The following is an 18,190-nucleotide window of genomic DNA, read 5'->3' as shown; positions in this document are numbered from 1 at the left end:
AGTGTTGGAAAAGGTTTATTTATAAGTGGCGCCAAATTTAAACATTAAAACCAAGTTCCGTTGTGTTTTTTTTAATTTAGGGATTTTTAGTACTCATTATTTATTTACTATTGATTTTAAATATGATTTAAAGACCATCAAAACAGTAACTACAACATTTAACCGACCTCCAAACACTTTGTTTTTGTGGATGGTCATTAACAAGACCAATTATCATATTAATTGTAGCAAAAAGATTATTGCCATGTCATGAGCGACCTAAAACCGAGCTATAAAAGCTCCCCTCCGCCGCTTAATGTCTATTAAAATGTTCTTTTTTCTATTGACACTAGTTCTTCTCCAGGTGGTTGGTGCTCCTTTTTCGGAATCCAACCAAGTGCTCCATGAGCTCAATCACGCTTTTCAAACGGAGCTCAATGTGTTCATTGATTTAGAGGACTTAAATGTTCTCCATAAACTAGACACTCCTAGGATTTTAATTTCATCCGCCGCTTAATGTCTATTAAAATGTTCTTTTTTCTATTGACACTAGTTCTTCTCCAGGTGGTTGGTGCTCCTTTTTCGGAATCCAACCAAGTGCTCCATGAGCTCAATCACGCTTTTCAAACGGAGCTCAATGTGTTCATTGATTTAGAGGACTTAAATGTTCTCCATAAACTAGACACTCCTAGGATTTTAATTTCATCAAGTTCGAGAGAAGCTGGAGATCTTCGAATTTGTGGAAACTTTACAGAAAGAGCTATAATCGTGGTTCAATTAAAGGATTCTAAACTAGATCCCAAGGTGGCTAATATCCTTCCACACTTGATGCATGACCTCCATGAGCTGCACATAGTATTTATAAGCGGAAAGGAACCTGAATTCTTAAAGGACCTTTTTACCTACTGTTTTAAACAAGGTTTTATAAATGTACTTTTGATACACCGCCAGAATCTCCACAGTTATCTACCATATCCTTCCATTCAAACGATTCAGCTGGCAAATATCTCTGAATATCTCAAAAGAGGAAGGATAATTCGCAATTTTCAAGGACATCCGGTTCGCACACTTCGCACAACTCTAGCCCCTCGGGATTTTGAGTACTTCAACGACCAAGATGAGTTGGTTCGTTCAGGATATTTGTTCATGGCTGTCAAGGAGCTGACTTATCGCTATAATGCCTCCCTCGAAAGTGTTCCCCTGCCCGATTTACCGGAACTCGAGTCCTACGCAGCTGTATATAAAATGCTAGTCACGAAAAAGGTGGATATTATCTGCTACTTCAAGGACTTTCGGTGGAATGTGGCCTACACTTCGCCACTTTCGATCCTCAGCGAATACTTTATGGCTCCTCATGCCCGACCGCTTTCCAGTTATCTGTATTATTCGAGACCCTTTAGTTGGACCCTGTGGTTAATAGTTATAGCGACTATTCTTTATGGCACCCTCATGTTATATCTGACTGCTAATCGGAATGAATTTGGGGAATGCCTGCTGCACAGCCTCAGCCACATCCTGTACAACAGCCACCAAAGAATCAGAACTTCCGGCTGGAGGGATATAGCCATTCATGTTATTCTAACCTTCGGGGGCTTTGTACTCACCAATATTTACCTGGCCACGCTCTCCAGCATCCTGACATCCGGCTTGTACGAAGAGGAGTACAAGACGCTGGAGGATCTGGCCCATGCTCCGTATCCCAATCTGCACGACGAGTTCTACCGGAAGCAAGTGCAAAGGAATGAGTTTATACCCCTGGCTCTGCGGCGGAATAGCATTTCGTTAAATGCCACCCTGCTGAAGGAATATCGCGATGGCCTGAACAAGAACTACATCTATATGCTGTACGAGGATCGGCTGGAGCTCGTCCTCATGCAGCAGTATCTGCTGAAGACGCCGCGCTTTAATATGATTCCCCAGGGAGTGGGCTATGCCTTGGAGTCCTACTGTGTGTCCAACAGTCTGCCCTACTTAACGATGACCAGTGAGTTCATGCGGCGGCTGCAGGAGCACGGGATCAACAGCAAAATGAGGGCGGACACCTTCAGGGAGCTCATCCAGCAGGGAATCTACAGCCTGATGCGGGATGATGAGCCGCCAGCCAAGGCATTCGACCTGGACTACTACTTCTTCGCCTTCGTTTTGTGGGCCGTTGGATTGGCTGTGTCGCTCTTGGTTTTTATCGCAGAGGTTGCTAGAAGGCTTTGAAATATTAATTTAATTTAACTAATACATTTCAGGTTTTAAATGAACTCCATCTACCTCTTAAACTCTTTTCCAAATAGATCTTTAATGACAAAAAAAAATAAACGAATCTTTACTAACAAGAAACGCAATTAAAATATATCAAGTTTATAACCAAAATCATCGTAATTATTCATTCGTACATAAATAACAAGTGGTAACTTTTCGCTTTTACATTTAAACTTACACTTTAAATCCTCCTGTACCTACTATAAAACGTCCTGCGGTTTATATTTCTTGGGCAGAGGAGTAAACCTCACTAATAACGATTTCGGCTCAAACCAAGTTTCCTACTTTTATTGGCTGGCATGCAAATGGGAGACATGTCCTCTGCATTCTGTCTAGATCCTTTAGAGTCCTTCGCTAGATTCGAATTTCTATCGGCAAGCGGAGTACTTGTGGAAGCCGGCATCGGTGCAAATCGGGGTTTAGCTGGTGTAATAGTTGAAGTCGTGCTGCTCTTCTTGCGCATTTTGCTTAGGGAAAGAAGATTCCGGCGAGCTATCACCGAAGTCTTGGTTGTTTTGTCCAGCGGCGAAAGACCCGCCAATTGGGAGAGTGAGGCGTGGATCTCCTGCGATTGCCGGGGAGTCCCTAGTTCGTTTTGGCACGACTTGGTCTTCATCAATTGCCTGCTGCTTTGAGGAGCATTTGGCAGTGGGGAATTCCTTTCCCTCGAAGGCCTTTTACTCGAGGGAATCCCATCGGAGGTGTCCCTTCTGCGCTTGGGTGTGATCACACTTGAGTCATCCTTACAATCTAACTTATTTTGCGTTCTTTGCGATAGCCTGGGAAAAATAGACTCGTTGGAGTCTTCGTCCATGGAAAGGAAAAGGTCATCGTTTGTTTGGAAGCCACGGAACTCCTCCACAGATATTTTATCAGAACTATTGGAGGATTTCTCTTCGTTCTCAGCAATTTGCATACTTTCCATTAGTTTGGCTGCTTTTCTTCTCATTTCCTCGGATATTTCTATGCGCTTATTTGACGCTGTTCGGAAGCCAAAGGATTCTGAAGTATCTTCTGTATTTTCAGTCTGATCATCATTATAAGTAGTTAATTTTTTAGAGGTTTCACCTGCTGCAACTTCAGCCATCAAATTCGCAGCCTTATTTCTCATCTCCTCAGAAATCACAATAGATTTGTTGGAGGCGGTGCGAAAACCGACAAATTCAGATTCATTAGTGGTCTCCTTTAGTATTGGTTGCTTTATTTCTCCAGCCTCAACTTCAGCCATGAATTTGGCAGCTTTCCTTTTCATTTCCTCCGATATTTCAATGGGCTTATTACTGGCTGTTTTGAATCCCACAAACTCTGTTGTTCCGTTGACTTGGCTGTGATTACCAGGGTTTTCTTGCGTTTGTGACCTACGCTTTTGACTAGGCTGATATAAGCCGGATTCAACCTCAGCGATTAACTTATCTCCTTTGACTCGCATTTCTTCCGGCACTTCTATAAATTTGTACGGTGTTTTTCGAAAGGCAACGAGCTGTGGAATATTCATGGCATGATTTTTAACAGGGGTTTTCTTTTCTGGAAGCTCAATCTCATTTTTGCGTATCTTTTCCATTAGTTTCTTTGAAGTAGAAGGCACATCTGGGTTATCAATGGGCTGCCATTGACTGAAAACGATTCCCTCAAGAAAATCTTCGTCTTTGGTTTGACTTGGTTGGTCTGCAGCTTTGAACTGGGCTATAAACATGGCTCCTTTCCTTTCCATCTCTTTGGTCATCTCAATCGCTTTGTTTGAGGCCGTACGAAAGCCCACAAAATCTGACATGCTTGAGTCTTTTTGATCTTGTTCGAGTTTTGGTTGAAGACTGTCTCCTCCTTCAAAGTCAGCTAATAATTTGGCAGCCCTTTGTAGCGTTTCCTCTGAAACTTCAATTGGCTTGTTGGAGGCTGTACGAAAGCCAACGAAATCTTCTGCTTCCTCACGAGTTATCTGAGAATTTGGCTCTAATTTTACTATTTCTTGCGGTGGTTCTTTGGTTTCCTCTACCGACTTGTCGGGAACATCCATTTCGACTAGCCATTCGCTTATTGGTATGTCATCCAATACCGAAAGGTCTGGGTTCTCTACTTTCAAAGGCTCAGGTTCAGTTTTAATTTTATCTATCAAAGTTTTCTGTGGCTTAGAATCCTCAACATCTAATGCCATCTTTTCGGTGTTGTAATCCTCCAAAAACGAATCTGTCTCAGACCAATCATCGCATTTGATAGCTGTAAAAAAAAGTTTATTAGTATGGAGTCTTTAAAATGGGATAAATTTAGCTATTTTACCCAATTGGGAGTGCGAAATGGTGGTAGTTTGTCTACTATCGCCAAATAGAGTGTCGCCTGGAACTATAAATAGAGAGAGTTACAAGTGTTCTTCTTGAATTTTTAGATTATTCCTCACCTTGAGGTTTATTATCACAGATTTGGGAGGCTTCGAAAGTGAAGCCGTTTTCCAGGAGGTCATCTTTTAGGGTCTGAATTTCGGTATTGCTGCACTCGCCAGAGGAATTGGTGTCTGATAGACGGTTTTGGATTTCCCGGGAACAAGAAGGCTTCTCAGAATCCCTTCGAACCTTCAGTGGAAGATCTATTTGGGGATTTGAGGCTGTGCTGCCCAGTGAAAAGTATTGACTTAGGTTCAGCAGGTTTTCCCGGATCTTCTGCGATGTATTGACATCCAAGGCGCAAATGGCGGATGTTGAAGTAGCATTCAGATCCTCCTGGATGGACAGATCCGAGGAGCAGCTCAGCCGATCCTGCTCTTCGTTTTCCACGACCACAGGGAGATCTTCCCTTTGGGGAACCCTCTTCCTGCTGTATGTTTTAATCCTTTTCCTGCGAAAGCGAAACCATGGAGGCGACTCGCAGGTGGGTTTATCCTCCTCCTCCACGTAACTGGGAGAGGAACAGAAGTCCTGCAGGATGTTCTCCACCACCTCTTGCGGAGTGGGATCGCTTTGGGCCAGGATGAGATCCTCCAGGGCGACAAAGTCACTGCTGTCAGCCACTCCCCTGTCTTGGCCTTGATTTTGTCGCACTTTCAAGCTGTTCTCGCGATCTGCTTGGTATATTCTGGCCATTTCAGCCATTATATTACCGGGTAACCGTTGATTACCTGGCTTATCCACAGATAGGTGTGTTCCTTTCGATCGGGAAAGCTGGTTCGTTGCAGGGGCATTATCCTTCGGAGTCTTAGAACTCGCTGGCTCCTCATCCTGATCCATTATTCCCTTAAATTAATCAATTAACTACAAATAAAGTGGCCCTTGTTTACGTTTTGTATGATAGTGGTGAACGATAGCTTAGTGATGTGAGACCGGGCAGGTGTCGATATTTATGTTGCGAGCTGTGGCATTAGGGGGACTCCGCCCATCAGAACCCGAAAAACCAAACCAAAAAACGAAAGAAATTTGTAATATTGTGTATGTCTATTGATTAAATGGGGCCAAATCGATACTATTCTATGCTATTAGTGTATCAATAAAGTCGATCAAGCTTAAAAACCGAAATAATTCGATATTAGGCTCGAATTTACATCTTTACTTTGGCTTACTTAGATATGTTGGTGTTTTTCATTAAAACTAAAATAAACTTTACTTTCGATTTTAAATTCAAAGATTAGCTTAAAATTATTTGAAATACGATTTAAAAGTCCGTTTAACGGTCTGCTTTTTAACGAAAAGATTTTTGTGGTGCTAGAGACGGGCTGAGACCTAGAGATGGCTCAACGGCCTTTTCACGATAGCCTATCGATACCCGACGACTACTCCTCGTATCGATTGCGCGTCATCGGGAAGCCGTTTCACCATCTCTGGAGTAGCGAGTAACACTTTTTGCAATTTTAAATTAAATAATAAAGGCGACCGCCGAGCTGCTAAACCAGGTTTTACACTGCTGCCATTGCTGAAGAGTCTAGTTTAGGTGCCAGTCGCTGGAAAAGCAGAAAGTGCAACGCGTGCGAGCGAAAAAGAGCCCGAGGAATAAGAAAAAGAAGAAGAAGAAAAGTGAAAGCCCCCAGAAAAAGTACAAAAGAGCGACAGGGAGAGCAGAGAGCGAAAGAGAAAGAGAGTCTGGACGAAAAACGATTTTTTCAGAGAACACCGCGAATTTCAGTGGCCCAAAACCAGGTGAGTGGATTCTGATTGGGAATAGGAATAGCAGGATTAAACAGAGTCACTCCAGGTTACCAAGAACGACTGGAGAGGATTACCAACGAGAGCTGCAGCGCAACGCCGTCAAGATTCTCGGGCCCATCTACCTAAGCGACGGCCACCAGGACGCAGAAGCCACCGCCTCCGCCACCGCCAGCAACTACCTACGCTACAGCAGCCACAGCTCGCCACTAGCCGCCACCACGCTCCACCACAAACAGCCAGCAGCCATCATGTTCGTCAACTCGATGACGTTCCGCGGCAACCCGGCGAACTACCACCAGCAGCAGCCGGCGCTGAACCACCACACGCTGGCCGCGGCCGCCCACCACCAGCAGCAGCTGCAGCACCACCACCACCACCTGGGCCACGTGGGCGCCGTCCTGGGGCGGCACACCGCCGGCGGGCACACCGCTGGCCAGCACACCTCCGGCTCCTCGCACTCGCACTCGGCCAATGTGGGCGGCGGCGTCGGCGGCGGCGCCAATGTGGGCGGGGCCCTGGCCAGCGGCTCCACCGGTGGCTCCACCGGCGGCGGCAACAGCTCCCCGGACAGCGGCAAGATCTACATCAAGAACCTGGAGCGGTCCATCGACAACAAGGCCGTCTACGACACGTTCTCCGTGTTCGGCAACATCCTCAACTGCAACGTGGCCAAGGACGAGGACGGCAACTCGCGCGGCTACGGCTTCGTGCACTTCGACTCGGAGGAGGCCGCCCGGGCGGCCATCGAGAAGGTGAACGGGATGCTGTGCAACAACCAGAAGGTGCATGTGGTCAAGTTCATACCGCGGCGGGACCGGGAGCAGGAGAAGGCCACGCACTTCAAGAACCTGTACGTGAAGAACCTCAGCGAGGAGTTCACCGAGCAGCACTTGCGCGAGATGTTCGAGCCCTACGGCCGCATCACCAGTCACAAGGTGGGTTATTTGCCTGGTTGTCCAACCATGTGGCACAGTTATTCCCTCTCTTAAATCCGCTCTTGCCACATTAGTGCGCATGCCCAGGCTCAAGGAGCGGGGGAGGGAGTAGATTCCTTCAGGCCCATCTGTTCCGATTTGTTTATATCATCGATTTGCTTTCCAACGATCCTTTTAGCTCATGCTGGACGAGGAGGGGCGCTCGCGGCGCTTCGGCTTCGTGGCCTTCGAGAATCCCCAGTCGGCGCTGGCCGCCGTGATCGGGCTGCACGGCAAGCAGCTGGGCGACAACAAGTTCTTGTACGTGGCAAGGGCCTTGAGCAAGGCCGAGCGGCAGCAGGAGATCAACCGCAAGCTGGAGGAGCGCAAGCGCCAGAAGGCCGGCCAGATATTCTACTACTAAGGAGGCAGCTGATCCAAGGACATCGCTAGGAGTTGACTCGGAACCCCAAACACACGCATACAATATACACCCATATATAAACCTATATAGATATTTACGAGAAATTGTATCGAGCAGCTAGGCGAACATTCAGGCAGCAGAAACGCAGGAATCTCCTGCACATTTACATTTAGACGTAGGCAAAAAGTGTTGCAACACAGTTGAAATTTATAGAAACACACACAGGAAGCGAAAGGAGACAAACTCTCAGTCGAAAAGGATTTTCTAGGCATTAGGACAACAGTTTCTTAGCACTCACTAGCGTTTTTTTGGAATTAGATGTTTGTCTTTACTGTTGAATTTAGTGAGCGAGGCTTCGCTGTCAGCTTCTCGCCTGAAGAACACACATTGCGTACACGTATTTCAAATGTATTTACCCACACACCCTTTGGCATTAAGTCTAGATCGTGCGATCGCCACTAGAGCTACGCCCAGCGCGAGTCCTGGGCAACATATGAATATTTACACATACCTATTATATATTAAAACACGAAAAAAAAAGAAAAAAACGAACAAAAAAATACAATTGATGTAACCCCTATTAACAATTGATGCACTCACTCTACGCATATACATATATATTTAAAGTAAACCACACGCTGTAGTTAAAAAGCGTTTATAATACTCACACACTCTACGCTATAACTAACTTTTGACGCGGAATCAAGTGCAACCATTGCGAAAGCGAACCCTACACGTAATTTATAGAGTAGCCGCAAGTGCGGATTAGATCGGAGCTGAACAGAAAATGAATTAGCAGGAGGGACAGTACATGAGTATTAAAATTTTAGCGATTACAAGACATTTTTGTAATTAATTGTACATTGTTTCAAGTAGCAAAAACGATAATGAAACCACAAACAGGACCGCAAGACAGCCGTAATGTAACGAGAGCGAAAAGGAAAATCTAATTGAATATAACCAATCCAAAAGTGTACACAATGCAATGTTTAAAATCTTTTAGAATATTATTACGAATACAAGGCACGAAAAAAGAAATCCCCAAGAGAGAACCAGTTCGGCCCATGGCAAATTAATACCGAAACCGAAACGAAGGCAAATACATACATAATTTAAGATTATTGAGCTTAATTTTTAAAATGTTTCCAAGAACAGAAAAAACAAAAGTAATGAGAAAACCAAGAATATTAAGAAAACCAAACAAACAATGCTAAAACTAAAACTCACTCGAAATTTGTAAGATTCAAGTTTTGCGTCTAGACATACACACAATGTATAGTTAAAACAGTACCACAAGAGAACAAAACAAAAATGAACAAAAATTACAAAAAATAGTTATAAATGATGGCAATATTTAGGATGGCATAATTAATGTAACCCTCATTTGACAATATTTATTTTCCATTACATTCATTTCCAGCTTAGGTTGCCCGCCCCCTGATCTTTGATCCGCAGGTTTTTACCTCTCGGGGCTGCGGGCGATATTACGATTCTAGTTTTCAGGACAAAAGTAGGATTAGGCCTCCACACTCTAACTCACACAGAACATATGCAATATGAATTTACAAGACAAGCAAGAGAAAATTATGCAATTGAATAATATTTACACAAATGTACAAAACAAAAGAAGAAAGAAAATGAAATTTATTTTCCTTTGCCAAGCAAATACGACATACTTCTTATTATTATTACAAATTATAATTGTAATTGAAACTTAATTTTTTTGGTAATTGCTTTTGCAGAATTTACCTAAACAAAATAAAACAAACAAGCGAAAAGAAAAGAAAACAAAAAGAAGAACCCTTTTATAGTGCTAAATTTTTAGAGAGTACAAGAAATGTTAATTCAGTCTTACAAAATTAATTGATAAACCACACAAATCGAGTCCCATTTCGAACACGCAACACCACACATAAATTTACTCAATTTCGCACCTTTGCTAAATGAGACATTACAACACACCTGCATTCGAATTCGATTCTACTCACGAGAACCTAGTTTTTATTTAAATCTTTTGCTTGGACCGGGGAGTGTGTGCCCTCGAGAGTCCCATTTTAATGACTAGCAAACCCCACACAAGCAGCACAGATAATACTGAACACAGATGGCGTATAATATATGCATTATATATGTAATTCCATTGAAACGAAATCCTAATTATAACATATTACAAAATACCTACTTATTAACAAACCTAAAAAAAAAACAAAAAACCAAGCGAAAATGAACAAGAAAATGGAAAAACATTTAATGATGAAAATCAAGATGCAGTGAGCAGAGACATGTGAAACTTGAATAAAAATGCTTTTGCAAAAAGTGTTTGAAATTGCGACCCGGCGTTTATTAATAGATCTGTAAAACTAGGGGTGTATCGTTTTAAATATTTAAATGCTCTGAAGAATTCGCGGTTGATTTTGAAATTATCGATGCCACTTGAAGTAAACTATCTCAAAGGGCAGGACTAGCAGACTGAATAGAGTTCCTCCCATATAGGCAATCCAAACGTAGTACAGATCCTCCCAAATAAGATCGTGGTAGGGTGGCTCTGCAAGATCCGCGCTGTAGTTGAGTTTTCCCACGGCTATCAGTTCGTGATAGGATCTTCTGAACCACAGATCGTATAGACCACTTGCCATCGTATAGCTCAAATACCTATTAAGCACATCGCGATATATAGAATTTCTGGCCATTGGCATTGTAACAGGTATAAATTCCTTGAAGCTTATCTCCTTTGACTTGCGGAACAGCGGTCGCTGCATTTTAATCTGTTTTAGTTGGAGAAAGGGCCACAAGGTATTGGTCACAGGATAGCCAAAGCACTATGGTCCGAGCGGCCGATTTTTTGGCATAAAGTCGAAATTTTTATGTTAATGTTTTGTATTTTTTATTTTAAATTCTTAAAGTTAATAGATCATACATATACAAACCTAAAAAAAAAAGCTTTAAAAGCTACACTAACGCTTTTTATGAGCTTTCAAAAGTACACAATCGATCAGCTGCTTAGGACTAAGAAATTGGCGCCATAATATTTTCTTTACGTTTGTGCAAAAAAATAAAACTTCTTTGTCCCGACTAAATTAAGTAAATTATGGAAATGAAAGATCAAGGTATGTAATATTTAGTGTGTATAGTACATTTATGTGTAATCTTAGTGTTCGACCTGTGTTTAATTTCCAATTTATGTGTATTTTTATAGAAAATTAATATTTGTTCCCTGTATTTAGTGGGATAAAACTAACGACCCGACGTCTGCCCACAAAAACTAAGTACGCCAATTTGTACATATACATGTCGTTTTTCAGCGCTAATTAACACCTTTTCCCCGTTCGTCCCCCTTTTCACGCAATTCCACACTATTCAGGGACCTTAAAGTTTCTTCGTAGCGATCTCTAGGATATTTGGCGCAGCAACAATCGAAAATTTAATTTTTTTAGGATTGCATTTCTGTAAAAATTATCAATTACCACTTAAAAGATGATAAAACATCAAAAATAAATTTAAAAAAGTAGTTATTTTGAATCCTTTCTTGTTAAGCATTCGTAAGAGAAAGAAAAGAAAATGTCTTCCTTTGCTTATAATTCCGTTAAAAAAATTACAAAAATTATTGTGAGTGTGGGGTTTGAAAGATACAGAGTTGCACTTTTTAAATGTTTTGAGTTACATTACATACGAAGAATCCGTTCGTCTGCAAAATAGGTTCAAAGTTTGCCAAAAACAAAATTTTTCCAACTTTAGTGTCCTTTTTTTTAGAATCCTTGGGTGTGAAAATTTTTTCGAGAGCACATTTAGAGCGCTGATTATTTAAAGCAAATAGGACTTTTAAGATTTCATCGAGGTATTTAAAAAAAGGTTAAATTTTATAACACAGTGTAGTATTATGAATTTGCTTGTATGGGAGGCAAAAGAGGGCGTGGTCGCACAGACTCAAAAATTTGTTTGCATACTATTCTTTGTAAAAAAACAGAATGTGTAAAGTTTGAAGTCTGTGACTCAATTTTTAGAGTTTATGCCAAAAAAATCGACTTTTGGACCATAGTGCAAAGGAGGTATTCAGCTCGTTCCTTTTGGCCAGGAACTCTACGACCGAGGGCGTTATCTTGAAAAGGTCCAGGTTCTTTTCCAAAACTTCCACACCAATAGAAGCATTCAAAAAGGCCAGTTCCTGATGCATGATTAAGATCTTTCCGTGGGCTCTCCTCAGGTCATCATAGCTGAGTATCTTGTAAGCAGCTGGCGGATGAACGAGTAATGTTGCTAGATTGGCACCATAGAAGGTGCTGACTATCAGGCCTGCCATCATCAGCAGGCTATAAAGCAGAGTTCTACTGAAGCCTAGCCCATTCGGCAGGACGAAGGACTGCGCGAGGATGGCTCTCAGCACATGGTCACCGAATATATCACCACATCGCAGGGTGAAGTATCCCTGGCCCGCTTCCAAGCGAAGGGCGTTGGCTAGCAGTAGGGCCAATATGATCATCAGTGCCAAGAAGTAGGGCCAACCCTTGAGGTTGAAATAAAGACTGGACAGAGGCATCGTGGGTTCCACGGGCAGCATGAGGAACCAACTGGTAATCTCCCCCACATGGCTGGGATAAAAGGGCTCTGGAGCGAGTGAGGTAAGAACGAGGGGAAAATCCACCAGACCATCTCGTAACTAGGCGGCAGTGACATTGTGCCTGGGTGTCTCATCCTCAGGAACCAAATCCCAACGGATCCGCAGACTCGAGTTCAGACTCCTGGCAAAATTCCTGTAGAAATGGGTGAGGTATCCGGTCAGCTGGCGATGTCCCTCCGAATCTCTATAAATCACAGATCGGGGGATGAGGTTGTAGGGAATAATGGTGATGGGATATCCCTGGAGATCCTTCACTTGGGGTTCATAAAACCTACTAACTTGGTTTATTCTCCTCTTAACTACTTTAAAGTGGGGAAAAGCATGGTAGCTGTATATGAACTCAAGAATCGATTCGCTTAAAGCCAGAACATTTAGCATCTGATGTGAACGACACTTTTCAAATAAACTGGTGATATTTAATTCGTTTTTGATCATAAGTAATATGGGTGTTCCCCGCATATCCATTAGATTTTCACAAAGTGCTTTCATCATGATTTCGATCTTCTCTGACGAGTCCAGACAAACCATAACTAGTATTTTTGTATTCACTCTTCCTTTTAGGTAGTGACTTTGGTTAGTGTTAAAATTAAAGTAGGCATATTGATCAAGGTCACTTAGATTTAAACAGAAATTGGTACTTTCTCCGCTCTTAAGTAAAAGTACAGATCTGAAGGACAGTTCCATCTTTAGGGAATCTAGAATATTAGCCATTAACACTTCTTGGGCATTAATTGAACTTATGTAAAACACAATAAAACAGCTCGTATTGAACCACATTTCAGAAGGCTTGCTTTCCCAACACTTTTGAGACCCGGACTAATCCGCTTTTATAGCTATATAAACAATATAATCCCATGACCGGCAAGAATAAATATAAGCCCATGAAAATGACAGAACAATTATCATTTATTTGTGGTTAATAAACTGTTAATGGGGGCTGGGAGATATATAATGAATTCATTTAGGATGGGGTTTCAACCTGTAGTAACCAAGTTCCAAGAGAAACACCAGGAAACTTATCATGGTTCCTCCCACAAAGGAGAGCCATACAATGGAAAAATCTTGCCACTTGAGATCACAATAGATCTCAACCGTTCCTTCTTTGAAGGAGATCTTTCGAAGGACCACTAGTTCGTTGAAGCTGTGCCTGAACCAATACTTATACAGTCCGGTGTCCTGGGTTAAAGCCCTGTATCGCAGAAGGGACTTGTGGAAAATTGAGTTCCTTGGCAGCGGCATGGCCAAAATCATAAACGGCCTAATAACCAACTCGTTGGACCGGCGGAATAGGGGTCTACGTAATTGCACTTGAGCGTGCTTCAAAAGGGGCCACAAAGTGTGGGTCACTGGATAGGCATAGGATTGATCCAGAGCTAAGCGTTTCCTTTGAAAATCCGTTGAGTTCGCCAACTGGAATAAATCGCTGTGGCTATCCATAAACTCAGTGCCCATTATGAAGTTAATATATTTAAATTCTTCGGGGATAACCAGGATTTTCAACTTCAAACTGCGCATTTCATCCCAGCTGAGGATTGGACGACCCGATGGAGGATGTACGAGCCAAGTCTCCAGGTTGACCATATAAAAGTTGCTCTCAAAGAAACCAAGCTGCAGGATCGCCCAATAAATCAGCATCAGCTTGGGGGAGAGTCTTTTGGGTAGGATAAATGGTTGTGCCAGAGTTCCTCGCAGGACTTTATCGATTACTATCCAGAATCTCCAACTGGGTCTCAAGCCCACTTCCAACCGATGGGCATTACTTAGGACCAAAGTTATCAAGAACATAATGGGTACCAGCTTATGGACACCAAATTGAATGAAGACACGATGTCGAGAAAGTGGAGGTTCCATGGGTAGCATGAGGAACCAGCTGGAAACCTCCATGGGAACATTCGGTTTATTTGAGCCAATGTCAAGTCCATTTATACCCAGGGGAAAATCCACTTCCTTCGTTTCCGACAACTTGGTAATATCCGTCAAATGCCGCATACCTTCTTCGGGTACGAGGTCCCAGCAAATGCGAAGACTGGCATTAATGGTGTTTACATAGTTTCGTATAAAGTGACTTAGATATCCGCCCAACTGCCGGTTTCCATCGGCACTTCTGTAGACCACAGTTCGCGGCATTATGTTGTCGGGTAGAACCCTTAAGGTATAACCACCCATATCCTCAAGTTGGGGCTCAAAGTACCGAAGTATCTCCATTTCCCTTCGCTTTATAACGCGAAATTCTGGGAATGCCTGAAAGCTGTAGATAAACTCTCTATTCGATCCCATAAATGCCAACACATTGAGCATTTTTTCACTGAAACACTCTAGGAGTATATCTCGCATTTGGACATCCGAAGTTGTGAATAATATAGTGGGAGTATCTCGCATATCTTGAAGGTTACCATAGACCGCCTTCATTGTATCTCTTTCGTTGCTTCTTAAGCAAACAAGTACCAGTATTTTCGAATTAAATGCATCCTTGAGATACACATTACGATTCCCATTGAAGTTTAGAATGGGAACCCCTTCGTGAAAGTCTTCATGGTTCCAGCAGGAACTCCTTTGACCCAAACTTCCTAAAAGAAGAATCGTCTTATAAGAGAGCTCTTTTTCAAGGGTCTTCAATAGGTTATTCAAGAACACACCATGTGTGTCGACCGAACTGATAAATATGAAATATAAAGCTAGACGCATTTTTGCCACGACTGCTCAAAAGGGTTTTGTACGATAAACTGCAACGACGGAAGTTTCCCTAAGTTATGGTTGGTATGATAAAATCTGAAATCTATGAAAACTGTGCTGTCATAGTTTTTAATTACGAATGCATTTCTTCCACCCCACAAATAAAACACAAGAAATCATTAAAACATTCAGTTTACCCAAGTGGTAAGCATTTAAGGTTTATTTATTTTGGTGTATCTGTAGTGTAGTATAATTATTATCTATTGTGTTTACTGCATCTTTCTTATTGAAAAAACACACTGTGTATACATTCCATTTACAGTAGTATCCAATCTCGGCCAGGAACACCAGGAAACTAGTGATGCTTCCGCCTACGAAGCCCAGCCAAATAAATTGAAAGTCCTCCCACTTGAGATCAAAATAGGTTTCGAAGTCCATATCCTCTTTATATGAGATGTTTCCTAGGGTCACCAATTCGTAGAAACTTTGTCTGAACCAAAACTGGTAGAGTCCGCTCTCATGAGTGTGTAGCCTATATCGATTGAGAGACTTTTGAAACACCGAGTTATTCGGCAGTGTCATAGACATGATAATAAGCGGTAGAATTACTATCTCCTTCGACCGGCGGAATATGGGCTGACGAAGCCTGAGTTGTGATTGTTCCAAGAGAGGCCACAAGGTGCAAGTCACTGGATAGGCGTACGATTGGTCCATTGACATGCGCTTCCTCTGGAAATCCGACGGGTCGGTGATCTGAAATATATCTCTGCGGGTCTCTACGAACTCCATGCCCATGGTGGCCTTTAGGTAATCCAGTTCCGAGGGGACGGTGAGGATGTTCAGCTTTAGGCGACGCATCTGCTCGTAGTCTTTTATTGGCTCCAAAGTTGGTGGATGAACGAGCCAAGTGGTGAGGTAGACAATAATATAGTTGCTTACGAAGAAACCACTTAGGAGGAGCAGCCAGTAGATGAACATCAGTTTGGGGGAGAGTCTTTTGGGTAGGATAAATGGCTGTGCCAGGACTCCTCGCAGGACTTTACTTCCCACTGAACTACAGCGCCATGTGGGACCCAAGCCCAAGTCTATCCGATGGGCATTACTTAGCACCATTGCTACCAGTAACATCAAAGGTATCAGCCTGTATAAACCGAATCTCAAGTAGAAACTGGCGCGAGGAAGGGCGGGCTCCATGGGCAGCATCAGGAACCAACTGGACAACTCCATTATAACGTTCTGTTTCAATGTCCTTTTCTCTAGACCATCGAAGCCCAGGGGAAGGTCCCAGTGTCTCTCCTCCGAGAGGGTTATGTTATCCAGCGAGGGGATTATGCCCTCCTCCGGAACTAGATCCCAACAGATTTCGAGAGAGGCGTTTATGGTGCTCACATAGTTTCGGATAAAGTGGCTCAGGTATCCGCCCAACTGGCGATTGCCATCAGCATTTCGGTAGGTCACAGTTCGGGGCATTATGTTGTCGGGTAGAGTCTTGATGGTATAGCCCCCTAGATCCTTGAGTTGTGGCTCAAAGTACCGATGAGTTTCCGCTAGACTTCGCTTAATAATGCGAAATCTGGGAAAGGCCTGAAAGCTGTAGACAAACTCTCGGTTTGAGCCTCTAATTGCCAACACATTGAGCATATTTTCGCGGAAACATTCCCGCAATAGATCCCGTATGTGATCTTCCGAGGATGTGAATAATATGGTGGGGGTGTCTCGCATATCCTGCAAATTACTAAAGAGTGCCTTCATTGTATCCCTTTCACGTTTCTCCAAGCAAACAAGTACTAGTATCTTTGAGTTGAAAGCATCTTTAAGATAAACACTTTGCCTTGCGTTAAAGTTTAGGATGGGAACGGTGTTATGTAAGTTTTCTTGCCTCCAACACAAATCACTTTGAGGGTACATTTCTAAAAGAAAAATCGTCCTATAATAAAGTTCAGCCTTAAGAGATTTCAAGATGTTGTTCAAGGTAAAATTATTTGCTTCCACCAAACAGGTCAATACAAAATATAAGGATAAGCGCATTTTTCTATTGACTATTCTTAACGGGTTGCTAAAATGCACTGATATTTGATTGAGTTTCACCGTAGCACAAGGGTTATTATGATAAAATCAGTTACCTGTCAGCTAACAAGTAATGGTCACCGCTTTTAATAACAGATAAGTGGTTCTATCCAATTAAGGTACCCAACGGTAAATTTAAAGAGAGAAAGGGTTGGTCTGATGGATAAACGTTTATTTATAGGTAATCAAATATTTAGGGTTTTAAAATATGATAATATGCACTCTTCAAACGCCACCTGTAGTATCCAATCTCAGATAGAAAGACCAGAAAACTGGTGAAACTTCCTCCCAGAAATCCAAGCCAGATATAGTGAAAGTCCTGCCACTTCAGATCGAAATAATCCTCATGTTCCTTATCTTCCTTATAGGTCATTTTGCCGATTGCCACCAATTCGTAAAAGCTTTGCTTAAACCAACGAATATATAGACCGCTTTCATAAGTTCGTAATCTGTACAGATTAAGAGACTTGAAATATATGGAGTTCCTTGGCATATACATAGACATGATAATGAACGGTAGGAATACCATCTCTTTGGATCGACGGAAAATGGGTCTCGGTAGTCTGACTTGTGACTGTCTTAAAAGAGGCCACAAGGTTAGGGTCACTGGATATGCATAAGATTGATCCATAGAGATCCGCTTTCTTTGGAAATCTGTCCAGTTGGTGGTCTCAAATATATCGCTGTAGGCTTTTACAAACTCCTCGCCCATGGTGAAGTTCAAGTATTCCAGCTCATCTGGGAGTATAAGGATTTTCAGCTTCTGGCTTCGCATTTGATCATAGTCAGTTATTCGATTGAGAGTCGGTGGATGAACGAGCCAAGTTGTGAGATAGACAGCAAGGTAGTTGCTTACAAAGAATCCACTTAGGAGGAGTAACCAGTAGATGAACATCAGTTTGGGGGAGAGTCTTTTGGGTAGGATAAATGGTTGTGCCATAATTCCTCGCAGGACTTTATTTCCCATTGAACTAAAGTGCCATGTAGGACCCAAGCCCTTTTCTATCCGATGGGCATTACTTAGCACTATAGCTACCAGTAACATCAAAGGTATTACCCTGTATAAACGAAACCTTAAGTACACCCAAAAAAAAATGATCATAGAAACTAAACTATTTCTACATTAAAAGTAAACTAT

At 42.4% G+C, this 18,190-nt stretch overlaps 7 protein-coding genes across 7 annotated transcripts; 2 read left to right on the top strand and 5 right to left on the bottom strand.

Annotated features, from left to right (window-relative positions):
• Positions 1–495: 495 nt before the first annotated feature.
• Ir60e (Ionotropic receptor 60e) lies at positions 496–2,187 on the top strand. The gene has a single exon (XM_017159801.2). It carries the CDS (start codon positions 496–498, stop codon positions 2,185–2,187), a length of 1,692 nt encoding a protein of 563 aa, XP_017015290.2.
• Positions 2,188–2,348: 161 nt separating this feature from the next.
• On the bottom strand, positions 2,349–5,453 carry Brca2 (BRCA2, DNA repair associated). The gene is made up of 3 exons (XM_017145211.3): positions 4,625–5,453; positions 4,507–4,569; positions 2,349–4,446 (listed from the first exon to the last, which is right to left on the bottom strand). Exons 1-3 carry the CDS (start codon positions 5,445–5,447, stop codon positions 2,483–2,485), a joined length of 2,850 nt encoding a protein of 949 aa, XP_017000700.2. The 5' UTR covers positions 5,448–5,453; the 3' UTR covers positions 2,349–2,482.
• A 535-nt stretch (positions 5,454–5,988) lies between these two features.
• Positions 5,989–10,027, top strand: LOC108059786 (polyadenylate-binding protein). Its single transcript, XM_017145220.3, has 3 exons — positions 5,989–6,350; positions 6,406–7,294; positions 7,473–10,027. The coding sequence occupies exons 2-3, from the start codon at positions 6,608–6,610 to the stop codon at positions 7,695–7,697; spliced, it is 912 nt and encodes a 303-aa protein (XP_017000709.1). The 5' UTR covers positions 5,989–6,350; positions 6,406–6,607; the 3' UTR covers positions 7,698–10,027.
• A 90-nt stretch (positions 10,028–10,117) lies between these two features.
• On the bottom strand, positions 10,118–12,231 carry LOC108059740 (uncharacterized). Its single transcript, XM_044393300.1, has 2 exons — positions 11,779–12,231; positions 10,118–10,462 (listed from the first exon to the last, which is right to left on the bottom strand). Exons 1-2 carry the CDS (start codon positions 12,229–12,231, stop codon positions 10,118–10,120), a joined length of 798 nt encoding a protein of 265 aa, XP_044249235.1.
• Positions 12,232–13,269: 1,038 nt separating this feature from the next.
• Positions 13,270–14,997, bottom strand: LOC108059739 (uncharacterized). The gene has a single exon (XM_017145155.2). The coding sequence runs from the start codon at positions 14,995–14,997 to the stop codon at positions 13,270–13,272; it is 1,728 nt and encodes a 575-aa protein (XP_017000644.2).
• Positions 14,998–15,208: 211 nt separating this feature from the next.
• On the bottom strand, positions 15,209–16,737 carry LOC108059738 (uncharacterized). Its single transcript, XM_017145154.2, has 2 exons — positions 15,306–16,737; positions 15,209–15,222 (listed from the first exon to the last, which is right to left on the bottom strand). The coding sequence occupies exons 1-2, from the start codon at positions 16,735–16,737 to the stop codon at positions 15,209–15,211; spliced, it is 1,446 nt and encodes a 481-aa protein (XP_017000643.2).
• A 508-nt stretch (positions 16,738–17,245) lies between these two features.
• Positions 17,246–17,992, bottom strand: LOC108059737 (uncharacterized). The gene has a single exon (XM_044393298.2). The coding sequence runs from the start codon at positions 17,990–17,992 to the stop codon at positions 17,246–17,248; it is 747 nt and encodes a 248-aa protein (XP_044249233.2).
• Positions 17,993–18,190: the final 198 nt, after the last annotated feature.

The sequence above is a fragment of the Drosophila takahashii genome, chromosome 2R (genome assembly GCF_030179915.1).
Source record: "Drosophila takahashii strain IR98-3 E-12201 chromosome 2R, DtakHiC1v2, whole genome shotgun sequence".
NCBI classification, from domain to species: Eukaryota; Metazoa; Arthropoda; class Insecta; order Diptera; family Drosophilidae; genus Drosophila; species Drosophila takahashii.
Note: the sequence above shows the minus strand (reverse complement) of the source record. Positions and strands in the feature narration are given on the sequence as shown.